The sequence below is a fragment of the Aristolochia californica genome, unplaced genomic scaffold (assembly GCF_029961685.1).
Source record: "Aristolochia californica isolate CCGP_79_NKW_82.1479 unplaced genomic scaffold, dmAriCali1.0.hap1 SCAF_9, whole genome shotgun sequence".
Classification (NCBI taxonomy): Eukaryota; Viridiplantae; Streptophyta; class Magnoliopsida; order Piperales; family Aristolochiaceae; genus Aristolochia; species Aristolochia californica.
The window spans coordinates 29,716,893-29,739,511 of record NW_027182290.1 but is presented as its reverse complement, the minus strand read 5'-3'; the positions used below and the strand labels follow the sequence as shown (position 1 = coordinate 29,739,511).

The 22,619-nt window shown below is 38.7% G+C and overlaps 1 protein-coding gene across 4 annotated transcripts in view; it reads right to left on the bottom strand.

Moving 5' to 3' along the window:
• Positions 1-3,179: 3,179 nt before the first annotated feature.
• The window catches only part of LOC137940503 (uncharacterized), a 32,370-nt gene continuing 12,930 nt past the window's right edge, over positions 3,180-22,619 (bottom strand). For all 4 annotated transcript variants that reach the window (XM_068785607.1, XM_068785605.1, XM_068785608.1 and 1 more), the window contains 12 exons: positions 21,604-21,750; positions 19,602-19,676; positions 18,958-19,029; positions 17,383-17,454; positions 16,337-16,408; positions 10,812-10,883; positions 5,844-5,915; positions 5,619-5,690; positions 5,345-5,488; positions 4,200-4,271; positions 3,924-4,070; positions 3,180-3,698 (listed from right to left, as the gene is read on the bottom strand). In XM_068785607.1, the coding sequence (XP_068641708.1) occupies positions 3,517-3,698; positions 3,924-4,070; positions 4,200-4,271; positions 5,345-5,488; positions 5,619-5,690; positions 5,844-5,915; positions 10,812-10,883; positions 16,337-16,408; positions 17,383-17,454; positions 18,958-19,029; positions 19,602-19,676; positions 21,604-21,750 (1,199 nt within the window). In that variant the 3' untranslated portion in view covers positions 3,180-3,516. The remainder of the gene's footprint in view (positions 3,699-3,923; positions 4,071-4,199; positions 4,272-5,344; positions 5,489-5,618; positions 5,691-5,843; positions 5,916-10,811; positions 10,884-16,336; positions 16,409-17,382; positions 17,455-18,957; positions 19,030-19,601; positions 19,677-21,603; positions 21,751-22,619) is intronic.

The window sequence follows — 22,619 nt, the reverse complement described above, 5'->3', positions numbered from 1 at the left end:
GCTAAAGTAGCGTGCCTCAGCCAGCCTATCGAACAAATCTGCTATGAGCGGAATCGGATATTTATTCTTGATGGTTACCTTGTTGAGTGCTCGGTAGTCGATGCACATCCTAAGGGTCCCATCATGCTTCTTCTGGAATAATACCGGGGCTCCACAAGGGGCTTTCGATGGTCGTATAAATCCAGCATCCAGCAACTCTCGTAGTTGCCTCCTTAGTTCCTCCAGCTCAGGTGGCGACATTCGATATGGGGCTAGCGCAGGGGGTCTTGAGCCGGACTCCAACTCGATTTGGTGATCGACCTCCCTCCTTGGTGGTAATCTCTTGGGCAGCTCTGGCGGCATGACGTCCTTAAAATCACTAAGGACCTTCTCAACTTCTCGCGGCATGGGCATCCCATTTTTCTCTTCTGACAAAGTGGCCAAGTAGGTTACCTCACCCTTCTTGAGACCCTTGACCAACTGCATAGCCGATAACATCTTTCCTATCTTCTTGCCGTCCTTCAACACCGGGACCATGCAAGGTGCCTTCTCATCCAGAAAGCTTAACACACCTAAGCATGGCATAGGAATGGCCTTGGCCGAGCTAAGGAACTCCATTCCGAGAATGACCTTGAAGTCATCCATGGGCACTACTGTCAGGTTAATGGTGCCTTGCCATTCTCCTGGCTTAAAGGCGATGCTCCTTGCAACTCCAATCACTGGTTTAGCCTCAGAGTTGACCGCCTTCATCCTACTCACATCCTTCTCCAACTTGAGAACCAGCCTCTTGGCCTCTTCTCCTGAGATGAAGTTGTGAGTGGCTCTCGTATCAATCATAGCACGTGTGTTTTTGCCATTTAGACACACGTCTACGTACATGAGGTCCTTGACTGAATGGGCAGCAGGTTTTTCCACATGAGCCTGCCCCTTCATGGCATTGAGGAGTCTAAGTGCCCCCATCTTAGGTTCCTCCTCATTCTCGCTCTCCTCCTCATGGCCTTCCATGTTCACCAACAAAGCGTTGAGAGCTTTCTTCTTTGGGCACTCAAAAGCTCTATGGTCTCCATCACAAATGAAACAACCAGAGCGACGAGGGACGAACTTACCTTTGCCCTTTTGATCATAGTTGGTTTTCTTACCTTCTTCCTTCTGGTACTTCGGTTTGTCTCCCCCGCCTTTGCCTTGGTTAGGCTTGCCCCTTTTGTCTTTGTTTGAGCCCTCAACCTTCTTTGTGAATTCAACCAACTTCTCCGCTGTTGAGAGTGCGGTGGCCAGGTCTTGAACTCCCCGCCTTTGCAACTCTTGCTCTGCCCAAGGTTGCAAACCGTCCATGAAGAAGAAGAGCTTGTCTTTCTCAGCCATGTCAGATATATTTAGCAGCAATGCTGTGAACTGGTTGACATATTCTCGAATAGACCCCGTATGTTTTAGCCGCTTTAGATCCTTCCGAGCTAAGTACTCCACGTTCTCTGGGAAGAATTGAGACTTGATCTCCTTCCTGAAATCTTCCCACGTTGCTATAGTGCAACGGCCTTCGGTCACATCACCGTACCTCCGTCTCCACCATAGCATTGCATCATCGGTGAGATACATAGTGGCTGTATCTACCTTCAAGGCTTCCTCTGAAATCTTGGCGGCTTTGAAGTATTGCTCCATTTGCCAAAGAAAATTCTCCAACTCCTTGGCATCTCGTTTCCCATTGTAGCTCTTAGGTTCCGGGACTTTGACCTTTGGAGCAAACTCCCTCGGTCCAAGCCCTCCCCCAGAAGCTACCGCCTTCTCCAGTAGGGTCAATCGAATTTTCACATCTTCGAGCTCAGCTACTTCTTCGCGGAGGCTAGTCATTTCTCCTTCCATAGTCTCAAGCTTTTCCGACATGCTTTCAACCCTCTCTGTTGTCTTTTCATTCAAGGTTTTGAAAACCTCTACTGCACTTCGCATGTCGGCCTCAAGACTATGCAAGGCATCTACAAAAGCGTTCGATTTGTTCAAACACTCAGAGAGAGTTTGTTCGAACTTACCGGCCCGAGCCTCCAATATAGACATACGAGCATCCAACGACGATTCCCGACCTCGGTCCCTTGACCTATCTCTTTTCGTCTTTGAAGACTGGCCTTCCACCGGCACGTTGGTCACTTGCGAATCGCTGGCCATGACGCAGCAACAATCCTCAGCAATTCCCCCTCTCGAACCGAAGCTCTGATACCAACTGTCACGGGGTCGCAACTCCTTTGCTTTACCCGTGCGGCACTTGTGTGCAAGCTCCTTTTTGCAAAGACACAAGTCAGCCTAACTCTCACTCTTACTTGCAAGGGCTACACTCACTCGCCCGATGAAAGCAATAAGAGAACTTAAGAGGACTCAAGGGACTTGCTCAAGAGAGATTGTATTACACTCCAATGAGTTGTGTACAAATGAGAGGCTCTCCCCTATTTATAGTTTTGAGGGGGAGCAAGAAATATTCTAGATTATGTACACTTGTCATTGATCCAATGGGTTGGATCCTTCTAGACTGTTCCACGACCTTTCTAGACTCCTATATACAATACTAGGGTGTATGCCCATGTACATATACCGGATCCTACTTGGTGTATGTGCGGGACCTTCTAGAGAGCTTCTAGAGATCCTTCCTTCTAAAGCATGTGTTGGGCCATCTATAGAGGACTTGGACTAGAACCTCTTCTATCTATCCTCAAATTGGCCCAATAGGTGGACAATGGGCCTAGGTCCCGTGACATCCGGGTCCCTTAGGCCCACCTCTCTGACAACGGCCCATTACTCCCTGACAGTTAAAACATTGATCTAAACCAAATTCCATCCCAAAGTTTTCTATGGTCCTCCAAATAATCAGGGAACTATGACGAGTAACATGTAAGTAGGTTCCTTAACATCAATCCCTCTATTTAATTTGGAGGCTGCACTATATTTTTCCAAACTGATAGAAACTTTGTCAGATCGAATTGAGACTGCACGTAGCTAATCTTTAAGGGTGTCAAATATTTATGATTGTAAACCTTAATTTCTTTGGTTAAACAACAAAATAAAACACTTTATATCCTTTCCAGAATTATTCTTCTGGGTAGCTTCACCCCCCTTCAGAATTGAATACTCAATTGTGGACTACAACATACATCGAACCAATGTTGGTTAACGCAACCAGTCACCAGCTGCAAATAATCTTATACAAGACATTCGGACAGTAAATTGAAAATGTCATTCATTATCCAGGATTTGCCAACAATCTGCATGAATGTTACATACAGCGGCCAATGTACTTTCTACTACAAATTCTGGATCCACATCCGTGCAGAGGAAGCTTATCTACATTTTCCTGCGGTTATCACATCCTGTGAAACGAGCTTCACATCCAGACACAGAGGTGTACGCTAGTTCTTAGCAAAATATTTAACAACCAATTCGCCTTTGCAAGTTTCCCATCATAATATTTACAGTCAAAACGTTTTATTCCAAACGTTACCAGCATTACTTATAAACACTATATACATGGTCTTTGCTTTTCTGGATCAGAAGCAGCTCTTACTCTGGACGAAAACTCACCAGATTTGGAAGAGTCATTTGAAGCTTCCTCATTTCTACGGCTGTCACTTTGCAAGACTCAAGGGTTAAAGATCTGAGATTTATTAGAGGCTTCAGATGCTGCAATCCAGCATTGGTCACGCGCGAATTTGAAACATTTAGGGAGACCAAGGCAGTCAGTCCTGCAGTACGCATTTATGAGAAAAAATAGATGATTGGCTGAGGAATACAATGGCTTCAAAAATCGATTTATTGTGCAGTTTCAGGTGGCCCAGCCCTGGCATGAACATCTCTAAACCCAAATTCACATGATAGCTGCTCTTCTAAAGAGTAAGGAGGACAATACCGATCACAGAAGCATCACAAAGCGGCCAATAAATAAGGATTTTATAGACAAGAAAACCTACCAGAAACAAGTTCCAAGGTTTTATCGGTAAGGCCACCATTTTGGGAGAGGTTTAACAGTATCAAGGAGAAAAGATCCTTAATATTCTTTACACCAGCATCAGTTATTGACCCCCCACAGATCTCAAGAGTCTGCAGGTTCTTGAAATCTGAAACAAGAAAAACAGATAAACCCAATGCATATTAACAATTCACGTTTGCAGGAATACATACCCAATTAAAACTCCAAAAATTAAAGATTACGGCATCAAAGGACAAGAAAGAATTTCTGAACTCACATCGAAAACAACTTGTCCCAAAGTCTGTAATACGTGCTCCAAAGAGATCTAGATGGGTCAAGTTAGTCATACCTGCCACGTATGCACTGTAGTTAATTGAACACTTAATCACCGTCTATAATTTTTGCAAGATATTATTATCGGTAAGACCAAGGATTTTTTGGGATATAACGACTTGCAAAATTTAACAAAACTTAAAAGAAGTCACAACAATGAAGAAATGAATATAAATATTCGACATTGACAAAAGGAAGATACCGACTCCAAGAAACGAAAGAAAGATACATCAAGAAACCCTACCTATGGTTTTACTTGAACAATCGATGGTATATTATGGTATGAATTGTTGCCACCTATCAACAATTTTGCCATGCTAAAAAAAGACGAAGGACCAAAGAATACCAATCCCACTACAATTATCAAACACTTCATCATCTTCTATAATTTTCAGTTTTCACATGCTATCATAAACATAATATCCAAAACTAAAGGAAGTTGAGGACCTGTCCCACTACAAGGATACTGCCATGAACTGTAAAACACCTAAATACATTGAAAGATTAAGCACTTGCATAAACATTCAAGTCCTCCTAGGTAAAGGTAATGTGGAAGTCTGGCAGAGCAGAAAAAGCCGTTCACATGTGGATTGCTTAAGCAGTTCCCATCTGATACATGGGCACTGTACCTTTATAAAGCAAACAGACCAAAATAACCGCCGAAAACAAGGTAGACATCGCCAAATATTGCTGAGGGTTAAGGAAATAAACTACTAAAATGCACCCGCCCACTAATCAGATAGACCATCAAATTAATTTCACCTTGAAGAAGGACTTAGTATCGCTTAGGTAAATTGATAAAATGGTCTGATCAACATTTGACCATGGACAGTTTCAAAAGCTTCTGCTATAATAGCACCAAACTGTTTGGGTTGGACATTTATTTTCGTTACGTTTTTGCAAATAGAAAAGGAGACTCTAACTAACAAATAAAAAATAGAATGAAGGAAAACATCAATCCCAGTATGAATTCAACAATATCTTTCCAAAATTGATAGTAACCGGTCAAAAGTTCAGAAGACAAGTAAAATGAACAAACCAAAAACTAAAAATAGAATTAAAAATGTAAATGAAGGAAAGAAAGCGCACTTGTAAGAGCAGCAAGCCCAGTATCAGTAACGTGTCGAGTGTCAAGATTAAGGGACTTGATGGATGTCAATCCAGCTAGCTTTCTCAAGCCACTATCAGTGACTTGTGTAAATGACAAATTTATAATCTCCAGATTACTCAAGCCTGGAAATGAAAAGAAGATGTTGATGCATAACTCAATGCTTGAAGTGCACAAGCATTCGACAGCACTTTAACTCAACAGATACTAATAGAAGAAATGTAGCATGAATACAGAGAAGACTAAAAGGCACACCAGAAAGATGACGAAGACCACTACTTCCAACTTCAGTATCAGACAGCTCCAGACATTTTATACGCAGAAGTCCTGTTAGAAAAAGTATAACAAGTAGAAACCAAAAAGCCAAAGAGATTAGAAGGAAAACCCCTCAAACATTGCAAAGTGAAGGAATTTAAAGATCACACTGGCAGAGAATTGGATCAACAGGTAAAAAGATGGAAATGAAAATTTTCCACTAACCTGACAAGTTAGCAAGCCCTTCATCACCAATCTTACATGAATCCAAGTTCAAGCTCTCCAAATTAGTCAACCCTGTCAACAAATTGGAAAAGGACTGTAAACCCTCATAGAATTACTTTTGAAGACAGACATTATCATAATGACACATACTGGCCTCATATAAAATAAATCAAAAAGTACAAAGCAGTTGTACGTTTTGAAATCAAGTAACTAATAATCGATCCAAGAAGATGAGATACAGGTAGACAGAAACTTCTTTTGAGTTGGACAAGACTAGCAAATAAATTGTCAGAATAAAGTGGAAGACAAAAATAAAGGACAAGAAAAACTGAGAAGATCTGTGGTTAGCTAGCTTCATCATTACCGTTCCAAGAATTCAATTTTTAAATGATATTTGTTCATTTATTTACATATCCTTGCATTGATTCATTACATCCAAAGCAATAGAGTAATCAGATTCTAGTTTCCAAGAATATCCTATAACAATGACTCATTTCCTTATCTTTAAAAGGTTTTGTGTTGTTGATTATTGAAAGCGACTCCATGATTGCAATCTCTTGGGGAAAGGGAACGGCTGATTTTGATTTGATAGAAAAATTCTCCTAAGTTTTGGAGTTGACAGCTTCACTTCGGGTTACATGGCAGCACATACATCAATCAGCAAATTCAGCAGTAAACTCTTAGGCAAAAGGGGAGATTTCCCTTCAACATCTAGTTTTCTATGGGGTCTTCCCTATAGTTGTTTCTATGTTAATTTTCTCTTCCGCTCTTCTTCTTTTTTCTTGTTTTTTCGTAATTAGGTTTTGTAAACAAATGGGCTTCCAGGACTCAGTTTTGTATTTTTGTGTTTCTCTTTATAAAAAAATTCCACCCTAAAAAAGGGTAGAAAACTTCTCATATCCCCACTTAAAATTTATTGCATAAAAGTGGACATTCTTCCTCGTGCTTAGGGGTGCAGAGCACTGAAGAGATCAACACCAGATATCATTTAATGCATCAACTTTTAGAGAGGTGAAGTTGAACATATCCCACACCTACAGCACAGGCACCAAGTCCAAACTAGTAATACACCCAAGACTTAACATTCCAAAACAAAACATACCCAAGACTTCCATCCAGACACCAAATCCTAAGTAGTAACATACGGCAGACATCAAGACCTAAGAAGCCTTTTTTTTTTTTTTTGAGAAGGGAGAATTCATTAAGAAGACCCACAAAAGGCGAAAGTACAAGACAGGGAGAGCACACAACTCCTCAAAATGTACAAAAAACTAGAAAACCAGATAAGAGGGGGGGAAAAGCTGGAATCCAGCAAAAACAAAAGAAGTCAAAGGAGAAGGGAGGGGTTAAAAGCTCCTGGCAGGAGACTCCGTCCCAGGCTAAACAACCTGCAACTCCATTGGCACCTCTTAATCCTAAGAAGTCTTATATCCCAGTAAGAAGAGATAAAACAGTCATAATTTCGATTCAAGAGATTAAAACAGTAATAATTTCAGTTCATTTTGATCTTCAACTCTTAAAGATTCTTACAATTTCAAGCACTGAGGAGGCAGGTTCTCTCATCACAACGTTGGTGGTCAGCTGTTGTAGGATGTATGCCCCTTATTTTAGAAAAAAATTTACAGTTTTGCATTAAAGTTTTTAAGGACAAAAAATAAGAACTCCCTAGCTTCTCTCTTTCTTAGCAATTTGTTGGGCAATTGGGAAAGAGGAATTCCTATGCCTTTTGATGCCAAATTGAGACCGTTCTGAGGTCCGTGAGAGCACCGATGACTACACCCTCTTCTAGAGCAGAAAACTGCCCTTACTCAACAATCTCACCAACCTATGCCCCCAATGAAATGATGGGCCCATTGCATGGTATCCCCCTTGTCTGGGTAAATTCAAGCTCAATGACGTATCTCTAGGGGTATCCCTGTTCTAACTGCAGCTGATGATGATATGCTTTGTGATAATTTTGGGAAGATCATCTTTGTTGATTCTGCTCCATTTGGAGTTCCTGACTCCATAGAGGCTGAGCCTTGCACACTTCTCCACTAACTGAGACTATCATAATTACTTTGCCAACCCCCCAGTGTTAAAGGTGACTATCATTGTAATTGGTTTGACTTCCCGCATGGCGTTTGCAGAAGTATTGCTGTTAGGAAGTATGTTTATAGTTGATATGAAAAAAGTAGAAAATTATTGATTGCACAAACTCAAAGACCATTGTCATAGTGCAACGTGCAAATTGAGACACCAAAACATGTTTTGATTTCTATATAGAACGTCAAAAAATACATCAAAGACTTCTACTTTTCTTTCAAAAGATATACCCAACTAACTCTACTAAGGTCATGAAAAATTGAGTCCAAGTCCATCCAAACATGACTAGCCAAGTTAGGAGGTCATTTTCCAACTAATAACCATAAGATTATTTTTTAATGCTTAATCTATGGGACTATTCCACTGATAATCCCTCTTGCATTCAAGCTTACTCAGACAAACTACAGGCCTACCACATTAATAACACAAAGTGTACAAACTAGACAGAAACAAATTGGGCACAACAAGGCAGACACCCCACTCTAATACCCTGTTAAAGTTAGGTTCATATCCATGCCAAAGTGACTAGCCCAAGTTTGGAGGCCTTTCCCAAAAAATAACTATATGGCTTTTCTTAACACGTATCTATGTGGGACTATTCTCACTAGAAAGTCATCAATAAGCGATAAGAAATACTTAAAACCAAAGAAATTGGGATATGGACTAATTTCAAAAGGAGACAACTTCTTTGACTACTACTTAACACAAAAGGTGGCCTATGATGCTTCTCAAGTTGATGAGCTGGTGAGAATGTCATAAACGCAAATACCACCAACACTATGAAATGTCAACATGTAACGCTTTAAGATCTAGCCGCAAAACATCTTCAAGGTAACATCATACTGGAAACTTTTAAACATACATAATTTAAGATCATCTGTCTCACTCACATCCACCACCAATCATCTTCGTCTTTCTAAAAGACACATAATGAAGGAAGGAAGGTAACTGAATGTTTACTCATTTAACTGGAAACTTTTAAACATACATAATATAAAATGTAGACCCATCATGAACCACACCTTCACTACAAATATGAGACGCAGACTCATCTGCTAACACAATAGACATAAAAGATGAAGACTGAAAAAGAGTAGAAAAGTCAGAATATGGACCAATTGAATGAGCAAAAGCTCTACAATAAGTAACCAATTTATCGCTACCTGAGAAGGCTAAAGATTATGTACCAAGCTGAGCATTCAAGGTGGTGGTGCTAACTTCTGCACCAACGTTTGGATCTCATCTTTATTTCCACCGCCAGCTTCAACTTCTCCACTTACCACTGAATCACCTCCTTCAACACTAACAGCTTGGCAATGCTGGTTTTCATATTTGCCGCAACATTTATCAGACCAGTGGTCATTTTGACCACAATAGAGACACTTTCCATCATCTAAGTCCCCATCACCTCCTTCGTCATGGCCCTAACTCTGCTACCACCCCATGACTTTTACCCCTCTCATTTCTATTTTGATTGTGGGTTATTTTAATAGCTAATGCATTTGTATTTTTAACAGATTGATCAGTCACAGTAGTAACAGCACTTCCTACACTCAGCACCCGAGATATGCCTTTTTAGGGTAGGAACTTTAGCATCAGCCAACAATTGCGTCTAATGGCATCATATTCGGGCCATTACCACTTATGTACGGAGCTAGCCTATTCTTTTTTATTTTTGAGCTGGATACTTTGTTTGTCATCCTGGGAAATCAAGAAATGAGATCTTCCAAATAATTATTTCAAACCTAGCTGGTGAAGTTCTAGAATACTTGGTGAAGATTTCACTCCCCTCACTTTGGACACTCCCCAAGAATAGGCAGTTCAATGCTATTTGGATTATAAATTTGATGACAAAAGATAGTAAGACAAAGACCTTTAACAAAGTCATCCTCTCGCATAGAACACACATCTACCAATCCCCATCTACTTCAGAGATACCTTCTGAAAGATTTTGAAAATACAAAAGTTCAGTATCTTCCCACGAATTAGTGAATTAGGCAAGGCAGGATGGTTTTGTGCTGTCCAGGATAACAAGCAGCGGGTCAATCTTAATAAATTGAATCGGCAATTTGAAATACTCATACAAATGTTCATCTTATTATGAGAAATTTCTTGAACTCGAGAAGGACTTCCCTAAATCCAATAACAAGGAAAAAGTCCTTCTAGTAAAAATCGTAACAATATTAGGAAAAGATGTGTTTCAAAAAGAAAAAGTCTTGTAAGACGAGAATTGCCAGTGTAACTGGTGGTGGGAGAATTTCACTTGACCAAAAGCCAGAACCAAAACAGCATTGGGAAAAGCAGTTTCTGTAAGCTCTGTGATATCAGCATTGTCAGTGAACAGAGTTTGGCTTCACCATAAGCCAATAACCAAGTACAGGTGTAAAAATAACATGAAGCTTTGGTATCAAGTACCACAGGTGTATGGAGAAACTTGGCTGCATAATCGACATCCACAGGCAAGGAACTTACATTATAATTGATTTAGCCAATGATGCATAATTCTGTATATATAGAACTACCATCAGCCATTGTACAAATTCCTCTTTAGAAGAAAAGCCCATTAAAAATTAGCCCAATAGATTACATTAAATTTTAGGATCATTTGGGCTTTCAATGGTGAACGAAGTACCAAACAAAGCTGGCATAGTGATGAACAAAATAACCAAATAAAACTGGCAGATTCAGTCATCAGGCAAGTAAGCTTTCCCCCTGATCTACTGATAACTCAAACATCTAAGATCATTGCTTATCAATTAGTCGACAAAATTACCCCAACTAGCATGTTTTCACCAGCAAACATGTCTTTTCTCACAAAGAAACAAATACACATCAACATTACTCAGTGGATGTAGCATAAAAAGATATGCAACTAGAGATCACCTTTAAGATGAGCTAAGCATGCATCTGTAACATTGTTGTATCCCAAGTTTAACACTTTCAAGTTCTTCATCCCTACAAGCATCACAGATTTGTAAGAAAATATATTGACACTATTCTTTCTGACAACAAAAAGATGTTTTAAAGAGCCACAAAAAAGCAGAATTGATAAAAACAGCCATTGAGCAGTGTAGAGAGAGAGAGAGTCAGTAGTGCAATATTTTCCTTTCTGTTCATTTATGTTAAGTGCTGTGTCACTTTTACTATGTAAACCTAAGGGTACACTGGTCTTTTTATTTTCCAGATACTTTAAGTTAACAGGGCATGAATTTCCCTAATTTCAGTTGCTGAATTGAGCAGTTGTCCTCATCTTGAGACTGCCATACTTTTCGATTTCCTCTTGTTACACTTCTTCATGGTATCAGAGCGCAGAGAGCAATTTCAAACAATCTTTTTGTCTGATTTCCCTCCTTTATCCCTCTTTCTTTCTCTTCCTTGACCTACGACATAGCATCCTGGTTCTCTGTCAGCAGCAACACACAAGTTTATCCTGTGGTGAATCCATTGCCTTCTAGTAATAGTTTAAGTGTCTATCTGACATTCTAAGCATTGTTCTAAGCCTGCCTGACCTCTAGATCAAGATTCAAGGTGTTTGAGAAGGTTATTTTATATGCCTGCATATCTATGTATGCTCTTTTACTACCTGATTGTCTGATTTCTGCCTTTGTGCCTTTTACATGCCCGCCTTCCTATCCCTGTGCCTGCACAAGTCTCTCTGATGTGTTTGTTTATATTCTGCCTGTTTTAACTATTGCTCAAGTACTACAGAAATACTGAACAGTCCTATTTGTCTCATATATTGTTCTACAAGTGTTAATTTTTGGTTGTTATTAGTGTTACTTGAGGCTTGTGGTTTTTACATGAGTGGAATTATGGCCGAGCCACAAAGCCAGCATAAAAGGGGAAGAGAAGGAGAATAACGTTACTTAGATTACCTCGGTAAAATTGAACAATAAGAATCATGTGGTTTGGGCTTAGGCAGTTCAAATTTTCCTTTGGTCTAAGAAGAAGCTGAAAGAAGATCCCCTCAAACCAAGACAGAAGAGTGGGAAACATACAATTACATAGTAATGTCTTGGTTATTGAACAGCATGGAATCTCAAATTGTAAGCCAAGTAGTGTTCCATAATACGGCTAGCAAACTGGCTACATACCAGGAAGAAGTTTGTCACTCTATCAGGTGTTTCCCTTCGGGAAAATTCGAGTTTGATAGCACATATGGCGGGCCCCTCCAGGACTTCGGTTATGGCCACATGGGATCCTCCCACTTGTGACTGCATCAAACTCAATTTTGATGGCAGTGTTTTAGGCTGTCTTGGACCGACTGGAGCAGGTGCATTTTCAGAGATAGTAGTGGAAACCCTATTCTATCTTAGGTTGGGCCGGTGGGCATTGCTGACTCAAATACTGCTGAAGTAAGTGCTCTTCTATTCGGTCTCCAAATCTTCATGGACCGTCTCCATGGCAAGCTGCTAATTGAAGGAGACTCTAAGATTGTCATCAGCTAGTGTTTTAAATATAGCTCCCCCCACTACTCTGGATAAGCTCATTTGGGTGCCTGATAGCAATGGAAATTTTTCTGTCTCGTCTGCCTACCTGCTCATCATTGGGAGGCTTGAGCCACAGCCTCCCCACATCAACTCAGTTGCCTGAAAGACGCTGGTCTCCCCAAAGATTAATTTTTTTCTATGGAGGGCCCTTCATGGAAAGATACTATCTTAGGCGAAGAGGCAATACCACTCCTTGTAGGCTCTACCCACTATGCTCTCATGAAAACGAAACCATCCAGCATTTGCTGCTCCATTGCCATTTCTCATGGAAAATCTGGACTCGGATCCTCCATCGCATTGGCATTACATTCTGTATGCCTCAGCAATTATCGGATGTCGGTCTGTTTCTCCAACACCTCCTCATGCCTAAGTTGGGGCGTATGATTGCATCGGCTAGCCTTGGGTACATCCCTTGGCTGGTTTGGTACGAGAGAAATAATCAGCGCTTCAATTCCAAACTTCTCTCAATCGAGGCGATCACGAAAATGATTGTGGGACAGATCTCAGCTTAGCTTAACAACAAGAAGGATTCCAGCACATTTAGTGGCTCCTCTCTGTGGATCAACTAGCGATGCATTGCATAGACATCTGGAAACCGACGACCTCCAGCATGCATTCCGTGGTCCCCCCCTCCCCATGGAACTTTCAAGCTAAATTTTGATGGTAGCACTCGGGGTAGTTCGGGACTTGCTGGTTTTGAAGGAGTTATCAGGGATGCTTTGGGTAATATCCTTTTCTCATATGCGGGGCCGATGGGAGTTTCAGACTCCACTGCTGCAGAGCTCCAGGCCTTATATCATGGTTTAGCCACTTTCAGAGATCATCTCCACGGCCCCCTCATTACTAAAGGAGATTCCAACGCTATTATTCACTGATGATCTGTTGTTTCTACCCCTCCTTGGAGACACCAGCCTATTTATCATCGTGTTTTGGACATTGTTGCCAACCTTTCTTGTACTTGGTCACATATTCCCCGTTCTGCTAATTCTTTGGCCAACGGGCTTGCTAAACATGGGACCTCCCTCCCCGCATTGGTTGTATCAGGAGGCCCCCTTAGTTTGTAGTTTTTTCTTTGTTAATACATTATCACTTTTATAAAAATAAATAAAAAAAAAAAAAAAAAAAAAGCCTGTTATTTGAAAAACAGGGTACCCTCATGTGCTTTGCATGGACAAGTACCAGTGAAGGTGCTTGTTCCACATCAACCTTTGTCTCATCCTTGTGTTTTCTGATGCACATGTTTTGTCCATTTTATTTAACCTGGTATGGCAAAACTTTCTCCAAGGGCTGTTAAGTCCCTTGGCTACTCCAGAGTACAAAAAGGTTACAGATGCTATGATCCTTGTCATAAATAAAAAGTATGCTTCTGCATATGTCTCAAGTTTTGAAATTTCTCTACCTTTTTATGTTCAATTTGATGGCCTTTCCTTTCTGATTTACCTCCTCAGATTTTTGTTCGTCATAAAGATGAGGTAGACCTTCCTCTTGCTCCTACAAATGAGATAGATCTTCCTATTACTCCTCACAAAGGGGCAAGGTCCTAGACTCGTCATGCTATATCAAAATTCGTGTCCTTCGCCAAGTCGTCTTCTGCAACTCCAAGTTTGTTTCCTCACATTGTACATATGACATACCAGCAAGCTCTTAGTGATCCAAAATAGGTAAATACTATACAAGAAAAGATGCAAGCTTTGCAATCTCATCGAACTTGGGAGCTATGTGAGCCTCCTTATCTTGTAGGTTGCAAATAGGTATTTACTATCAAGTATCATGCTGGTGGTTCTCCACAGAGATACAAATCTCAACTAGTTGCCAAGGGATACTTCTAAACGTATGGATAGAGTATTTTGATACTTTCCCTTGAGTAGTCAGGTTATTAAGTTCTATACAAGTTCTATATGTGTTCTAATTTCAGTTGCAATGAACAAAGTTGATCTCTATATCAGTTAGATATTAAGAATGCAATTTTGCATGGTGATCTTTAAGAGGATTACCATAAAGAGCAACCTCCTGGAGTGTATAAGTTAAACAAGGCAATTTATGGACTTAAAAAAAGTTCGGGTGCATGGTATGATAATTTCAGCAGGATTATTTTGGATTTTGGTTTAACACTCTAGTCACTTTGTTTTCGTCAAGGAGAGGGACACATAGCAGGGCTCATCTCAAGCAGAATTTTCAAACTAAAAACCTCAGAAAACTCCGGTATTTCCTTGGTATAGAAGTGGCACAGAGTAAAGGGATTGTTTTATCAGGAAAAAAAATGCATCACAGATCTTCTCTTTCAGATAAGGTTATTGAAGCCAAGCCACTTGAAACTCCTATGGATCTAAATGTTGAGCTGCATGATGTTTTTAGTCCAAGCTTAGAAGATAAAACCAAATATAGAAATCTGGTTGGGAAGTCAGTCAGAAGTTGGAAGAACCTAGGAGAGTTCAATATGTTGTGGTCAGAATTTTAAAATATCTCCAAGGTGCACCTCGGAGAGGTTTGACCTACAAGCCACATCAGCACTTAGGACAAGATTGGTAACTTTGATGCAGATTATATTGGGTCAAAATTAGATAGGAGGTTGACTTGTAGCTATTGCACATTATAGGTGAAATTGGATAACTTGGTAAAGTAAGAAACAAACAATTGTTGCTAGAAGCTAAGTCTAGGGCTATGGCCCATACTAGCTGTGAGTTAATGTGGATTAAATCATGATGACAGATTTTGGGTTCCCTATATGTGGTCCAATGAAGATATTTTGTAATAATCAAGCAGCTATGTTCATTGCTAGCAAGCTTGTTTTCCATTAGAAAACTAATCAGATCAAAGTGGATTGCCATTTTATTTGAGAAGTTGTGATCAATGGAAAAATAGTTACACCCCTTGTAGAATCGACTGACCAACTCGGAGACATCTTACACTAAAGCACTCTTGAAGAAACCTTCTACTACATAGTGTGACAAGCTTGGACTCCTTGTTACCTATGCACCAGCTTGAGGAAGAGTACATAGAGAGTGACATTAGTGTAATATTTTGCTTTTCGTTCTTTCATGTTAAGTGCAGTATCAATAAGGGGTACTTTTGTCACTGAACTTAAAGCAACCTATTTTACTACGTAAACCTAAGGGCATTTAGTCTTTTATTTTCCAGATACTCAAGTTAACAGGGGATCATTTGCCCTAATTTCAGTTGCTGGAACAGATTAATGTGGGCAATTTTCCTCATCTTGAGAAATGTTACACTTCTCAATTTCCTCTTTTTCCACTTCTTCAAACAGCATACAATTAATAACAATCATCTATATGATTCTCCTTACTTCATGTTCAACTAAAAATGTTTTCCAACATATAACAATTATAATTGGCTATATATTAGTTAGCAAGCCAATTTTCCCAAGTCTCTGACGTTAATGGAGTACAACTAATGGAAAATGGAAGGCCATTCACCTACCCCATACTAGGTTAGCACAACCCAGCACAATGCCCCAGTTCAGCTCAATAAGCACATTACCATTCACTAAGTTCCCACACCAGAAACCTGCGGCAGCCCACTCTATATCAGCTTTTGCTCTAAATCATAATTGTTTTCACCTTTATGACAGCTCTCACTTTCTCACTAGACATTCTTTTCTTGTAGGTTACCCTCTCAAGATCCAAATATAAGATAATGCCAGTTCTAGTTATCTCCCAATTAAGGAACGCAAACACTTGAAACTATAGGAGCACATAAAACGCAGGTATGTACTTTTGAGCACATGCGTGCATATGTAATAGAACTCATTCAACTAAACAGATATCAATGATATCATTGTACAATTTACATTAGTTTCACAGCAGATAGCAACTCATTGTTAGGCTAGAAGTTGAAAGAATCCTAGAAACAAATTAATATCAACGCAGTTAAAGGAAGACATTAACGAATGCTGCTCACCAGCAAACTTCTCACATCCATCATCAGATACACCACATCTGTTAAGGTTCAAATAAGATAATGCAACAAGGCCTGCAGGATATGCAACAGGGTGGAGGAAATCACAACATAAATAACCAGTTATTACACATACCATAATCCAATAGAAGCCCCAAAAAAACAACATTGCAGATCATACAAGGTGAAAATGAGTGTTTCATGCACGCAAGAGAGGATCCCAAAAACATTCAAGAAATACAAAGCAAACCAGTGGATGCACTCTTTATATTTACTACAATGAACCACAACATAGCCTCTTTGCACATTCTTCTATGCTCATTCAGCATTATATATAAAGAACATGAAACAAAAAAACAAAAATTGATTTTGTTTAGCTATAGTTGAGAAATAAAATGCAGTTGATGTGTTTTTATTTTTTGAATGATGATTCTTACAAATAAACAGAAAGAAAAGGAGGAAAGAATCCTCAAGCCCAGTTTTGATTAAAAGGAACTGAGACTCCCACAGCATGGCTGTAAGACAAGTATTTTTTTAAGAAGATGGCTGTAAGACAAGTATTATGACATCAGAAATGTAAAATATCAAACAAAGATAGTTTCATTCAAGTTATGCTTCTGAAAGAAGTTAATAATGAGAAGCAAACTCTCAAAGTACTGGCTCAAATAAGGAATTGCTGCATAAAAGCTTGTCACAAATTAGCTCCACCATTTTAACATTGCTGCAATGCAATGTAAGGGGATTATATGGTTCCAGTCCTTTCTGCATTCCTGTTTCCTTTCTCCAACTAAAATTACTCAACATTCAAAAGCTTTTTTCTTCTGAACCAAGAAGAGGGATCTGTTTCTTTATAAAAAATATTGTTTATCATTTGAGTGCAAGGCATTCTCCATATAGATTGCATTTCCATAGCAGCACATGTGAACATTAACAATCCTCTAGTTAGAAATGCTAACAACAAAATAATTAAAGAGCAAAGAAGTACTTAAGGGTTTTATCAATTTCAAAACTCGAAGCACACTAGCAATTCACTTGATCTAGTTTCCCACCAGAAATCGACTCCAAACAAGAAGCTGTAACAGGGCAACCTTCCATGTTCAATACAGCAAGTTTATGCAGTCCTGCCACATAATCATACATATCAATAAAAATCCATAAGGTTTCACGTCAAAAGATAAAATCAGTGTAAAAGTCTAATGTCTGTAATTCATGCCCATATCAAGATAACTTTAAGCAATAGAAAAATATATCAGTGAAAATACCAACTAACAAACAACCCACAAATATGAAAAGCAAATGTAGGTTCAATATGAAACAATTTTTCAATTAAATGTTTGAAAAGATCAATAGTCCACGTATCCTTTGCTGATCATGCTTGCCTGCATACTCTATTTTGCCCCTTCCTCATAAAAGTAACCAAGGGTAGAATTTTAAAACATAAAATATAAAGATTCCTACTTCAAACATTGCTCAAGAGATTAGCAAAAGCCTAACAAGAAAATACCACCTAAGAAAAAGAACGTGATATATGGTGTAAATTAGCAGCAAAGAAGTCACTACAAGATGATAAACTTTTTGTTCACATTTCAATGAGTTAAGTAAATTTAAATAGAATATGCATATTTAGGAGACATTGTAAGAAGAAATTAAATAGCATGCAATATTGTTGCTCCCCTGTTACAGCTTAAAAGCAAAATACTGCACCCATTTTCAACTTCAGAAGTGGAACCCATGGTCATCCTGGAAATTCCATAGACCAATATTTCCTGAAAACACATCAGATCAGCTCTAACCACCACCTCAGAATTTAGCAGTGGATCGGCAGGTTAGGCTAGGTTTGGAACTCTTGAAAAATCCCGTGAAGACAAAAGGCAAAATAAACAAGAACTCTATTAGAAGTAAAAAAATCCCTTCTTTTTTTCCCTATCCAATATCTCATTAACGAAAAATAAATAATTTTTTTAACATACACTAAGCAAAGGTAAAAACGAGACAAAATCAGCACCTCATAGATCTACAAAAATTAACATTTACTATGTCAATACAAGAAAATAATGATAAAGCCCACAAATGATTTTCAACAATTAATGATAATAACAGTCCCATCTATAGTTCATTCCCTCCCAACTCTACTTATTTCTCCCCTCCCCACCCACCCCATCCCCCACAGTAAATAACAGCACACTTTTGAAAATAGTGAGAAACAACCCTAGTTAAGAGGAGCGTCGAAAATCAGAATTCAAGAAACATTGAATTTTGGAACAAAGAACAGCAATTTCAGCGATAAGTCAAACCAAGAGATCAGGTCATAATACTTTGACCCCTATATCTTAAAAAAAAGTTGAACCTCTCTCAATATACTGTATTTGCTTAAATTGATTACAGGAAAGGCTGAATTACCCTTGATCTAAACAAACACTTTTAACTTTAACATGTAATCAGCACTCTCAACGAGGAAAAACAGAAAAGTGGCAAAAGGACAAATACGTACAAGAGAAGAGACAAAACATATAAACAGGACAATAATGGGTTATGGATGATGCATTGTGAGTGACTTAAGGATAACTGGGAGTCCCAGTAACAGTTAATAAAATAACCAACTTATACAGCAAAAGAAACCAAACCTTTCAGGCAAGCAACACCACAGTCAGTAACTTTACTGCACGATATTTGCAGCTCTTTCAGATTTGTAAGGCCTGAAGAAAGGACAATTTTGAAGAATCAAAAGTTAACAGCACATTGACATCATAAAGCACAGAAAGTAAAATCACGGAGGTGGATCATCTAAACAAAACGAAATGACGATATCTGCAAAATATTTCACTCAAACAAGGAACTCGACTAGGATTATCTACAATGTACATTATATTCACAAAGGAAGACCCAAGAAAAATACTAACAATTTATAACATTATTCTTTTATGAAGGATTTTCTCTCTATATATGGGACTGCCAGTTTCAGTCCCCTCACATTATAATCCATGAGAATCAACCAAGGCCCTTTTCTCTGTTATTTAGATCTTGTGCTTTTACTTTGTAGAATTGGGAGTCCTTATATAATGTCCACATTATTCCACAAATATCATGCAATCAAGTTCAAGTGGATATTATAAGTGACATCATAATAAGTTAATCACGACCGAAGATGACATCATTGAAGATACAAATCAATGCTTGGAAACACAATGATTAGTCAAGTAACCTTTTCCTTTAAACTTGGTAAATGAAAACTAAAAAATGAAAAACAAGGTGTAATCATAGATGATACCTGATAAGGGCTTCATATCCACATCTGTGATGCAGTTACAGCATTTGATATTAAGACTTTCAAGTTTCGTCAAACCTGTAGAAATGGCCAACTCTCATAAAAATGTCATTCAAACCGTTTCCCAATACAAAAAACACATAAATAATTCTTTTGCAGAAATAGATTAGCTTTCTATGGCAAGCTAAAAAAATAAAGAACAGCTTTGCACAGGAAACAAGATAAATGTAAGTGATGGGTGTTCCCTCCCTCATGAGCTGAAGAATTTGCACATCTCACAATGACTATTACTTAATAGGAAAACCCATGAAAAGAAGAATCTGCACATCACTGAACAAGATTCCAATATGCAGGCTTTGCAACCACATCAAAGACAGTAAAAAAATGGGTTTTGAGTCTGAAAAATCATCAATTCCTCTTTCAGTCCATGGATAAGATTTCTTGCCTTCCCTCCAGTTATCACTATTTGTAGTCATAACTTCATCAGAACTCATTCTTGCCAAGGTTGGTACTCTTGACTTTCTTCATAGCTCTCCTTTCAATATACAACATAACCTGCTGCTATAAAGTTGCGTTCCAAACTACCATTGAGATTTAGCACCTCATTCATATGACTGAACCTGGATACCAGCGTCCACTGGATGGAACTCATACTCTCTTATAGTCCTCTTTAAGGTTCCAGAGTTCCTAAATCTACCAACCAAAACCACCAAACCAAATCTTACTTATGCCATGGACAGCTAAAAAAAAAAAAAAAAATTCTAAAATCATTTTCATACTCCATCTACAGAGCCATAGATCATACATATTGATGACAACCTGGGTTCCATCAGCATGCGTGAGTGGAGGAGGGGTTTTCTTATGTCTACTTGCTGATCCAAGGCCGCAAATGTTCAGAGAGAACATGTTTAAACCCCAATTCTTTGTGAAGATCCATATTTCTTAATTAAGGCTCCCCATTGGCATTCACTAGCATTTAGGGGTGTCAACAGATCTGGATATTATTCGGATTTTAGTCGGATCCAAATCTGAAACTTCGGATAAACCCAATTTTTTTGTTTTTTGGACCGATTTCGGATGTATAAAAGATGTCCAATTTGAATTCAAATCAGAATTGATGGATTCAGATCTGGAAAATATCCGGATCCAAAATATTACAAGCCTACTATTTATCCTTTCACTTTCCCAAAGTTTTAAATTTCTTGGATTGTCTGTTTCTGAGAGTCTCTTTCGTTCCCCTCCCCTCTCACCTAACCCAACTCTCATTTCCCCTCCTCTCTCGTCTCTCTTGCCTAACTCTCTCTGTCAATGGTTCTCTCTCTAATCTCACCTGACGATCCCTCTATCAGCCATTATGTCTCTCTTCTTCTGTCATCCTTTTTCTCTCACTTAACTATGTTTTTTCTGTCAGCCCATCCCCATCTCTCTGTTTCTCTTTTTCTTTCACCCCCTTTTATCACACTTCCTCTCTGTTTTCATCTCTTCATTTATCTCTCCCTTCTCTCAGCCCTTACTCTTTCACTTTCATAGAGGGAGAGTATTTTTTCTTTGTTTTCCTGTTAAGCATCTTGATACTCAAAGAACCAGATTTCTCGGGGGGGTTTTATTTCACATCTTGATTGTTTCTGTTATTTTCAATGTACAATTTTATATCCAAATATTATCCAAATTTAAAAATCTATCTGGCAGAACTGAATTCAGAACTGTAACTTTGGATAGTTTGTCGGATATCTGAAGATTTGCCAATGGATCGGATTCAGAATTGCAATATCCGGACCGAATCTGATCCGTTTACAGCCCTACTACCATTACAATAAGCTTAAATGTAACACATAATCCTAACCAAACATCAATTCCCAACATTCCTCAGTAAGTCTTGAATGCCAAAATTATTTTGAATTAAATAAATCCACTGCCCCACATCAATTAGAATCTATGACATAAACTACACATTAGTTCTCCACATTGAGTTCTAAAAGAAGTTGAAAGAAGGCAGTAAGAGAACCTTTAAGATGAATCAGTCCACCATGAATTCCTGAACACCTCTCAAGATCCAAATTTATCAAGTTATGTAAGTTGGCAAAAGCACTCATGCCCTGAGCAGTGATAGAACCGCTCTTTTTGAAACTCAAGGATGTCAAATTTGAAAGACCTGGAAGAACAAAACACTGTGCACATCAGAAAATATGTAAGAGAGACTATTATTTGAACAAGACAGTAAACTGATTCACACCCTAATGCTGACAGTGAAACCATGGAAACAGAATAGATGAAAAGAATTTTGATCTTCAAAACACAGCACTATGAATCGAGAATATTCTGAGGCATTAGCCACAGCACTAAGTTGCTAATATGTTAGTTTTATCTTCTGTTCTAAAGGTTGTGTTGCTAAGCATGTAAAATATAACTAGTAAAAAATGCTATATAGTTCTTATTTGGAAATCCATACGTATCTTTTTCCACCTTACCCAAAAAATTGAAGTATTTAAAGGTGGCCAGGAACCTTGTCATACTTTTAATGCTCGTTGTTCAGATCTTACACAGGTCAATTTTACAATTCAAGATTTGAATTTTAAGTTCCAAAAGAAGATGAGTTTACTAAATATGACTGGGCCAGTTCAAGCGGGCCGATTTGCCCGTAGTCGAACTGGTCAAGCAGGCTGAGTCAGCCAGTTTTCAGTAAAACAAAAGCTTACATTTGTAAGAATTAGACAAGATCCCTGTTAAAGTTAGACCTGATTGATTTCAGTGCCAATCCACTCAGGTTCTTAGAAATTGCTAGTTACTAAATTTCCCAAACCTCCTCAGATCAGAAACTAACTAACACATTTTACGAATGGGAAGTAATTTACAGTATGGCTGTAAATGGACTGTATTTGGTCCTGACATGGAAATTCTAAATCTAGACCATTTGTTATACCTAGATATCTGCAAATATCCGAGAACTATCTGAATATGGATCACCTAAGCTGATCCATCTGATAAATCCACACTCGGTATCTGGATCCAAAAATCCAACCA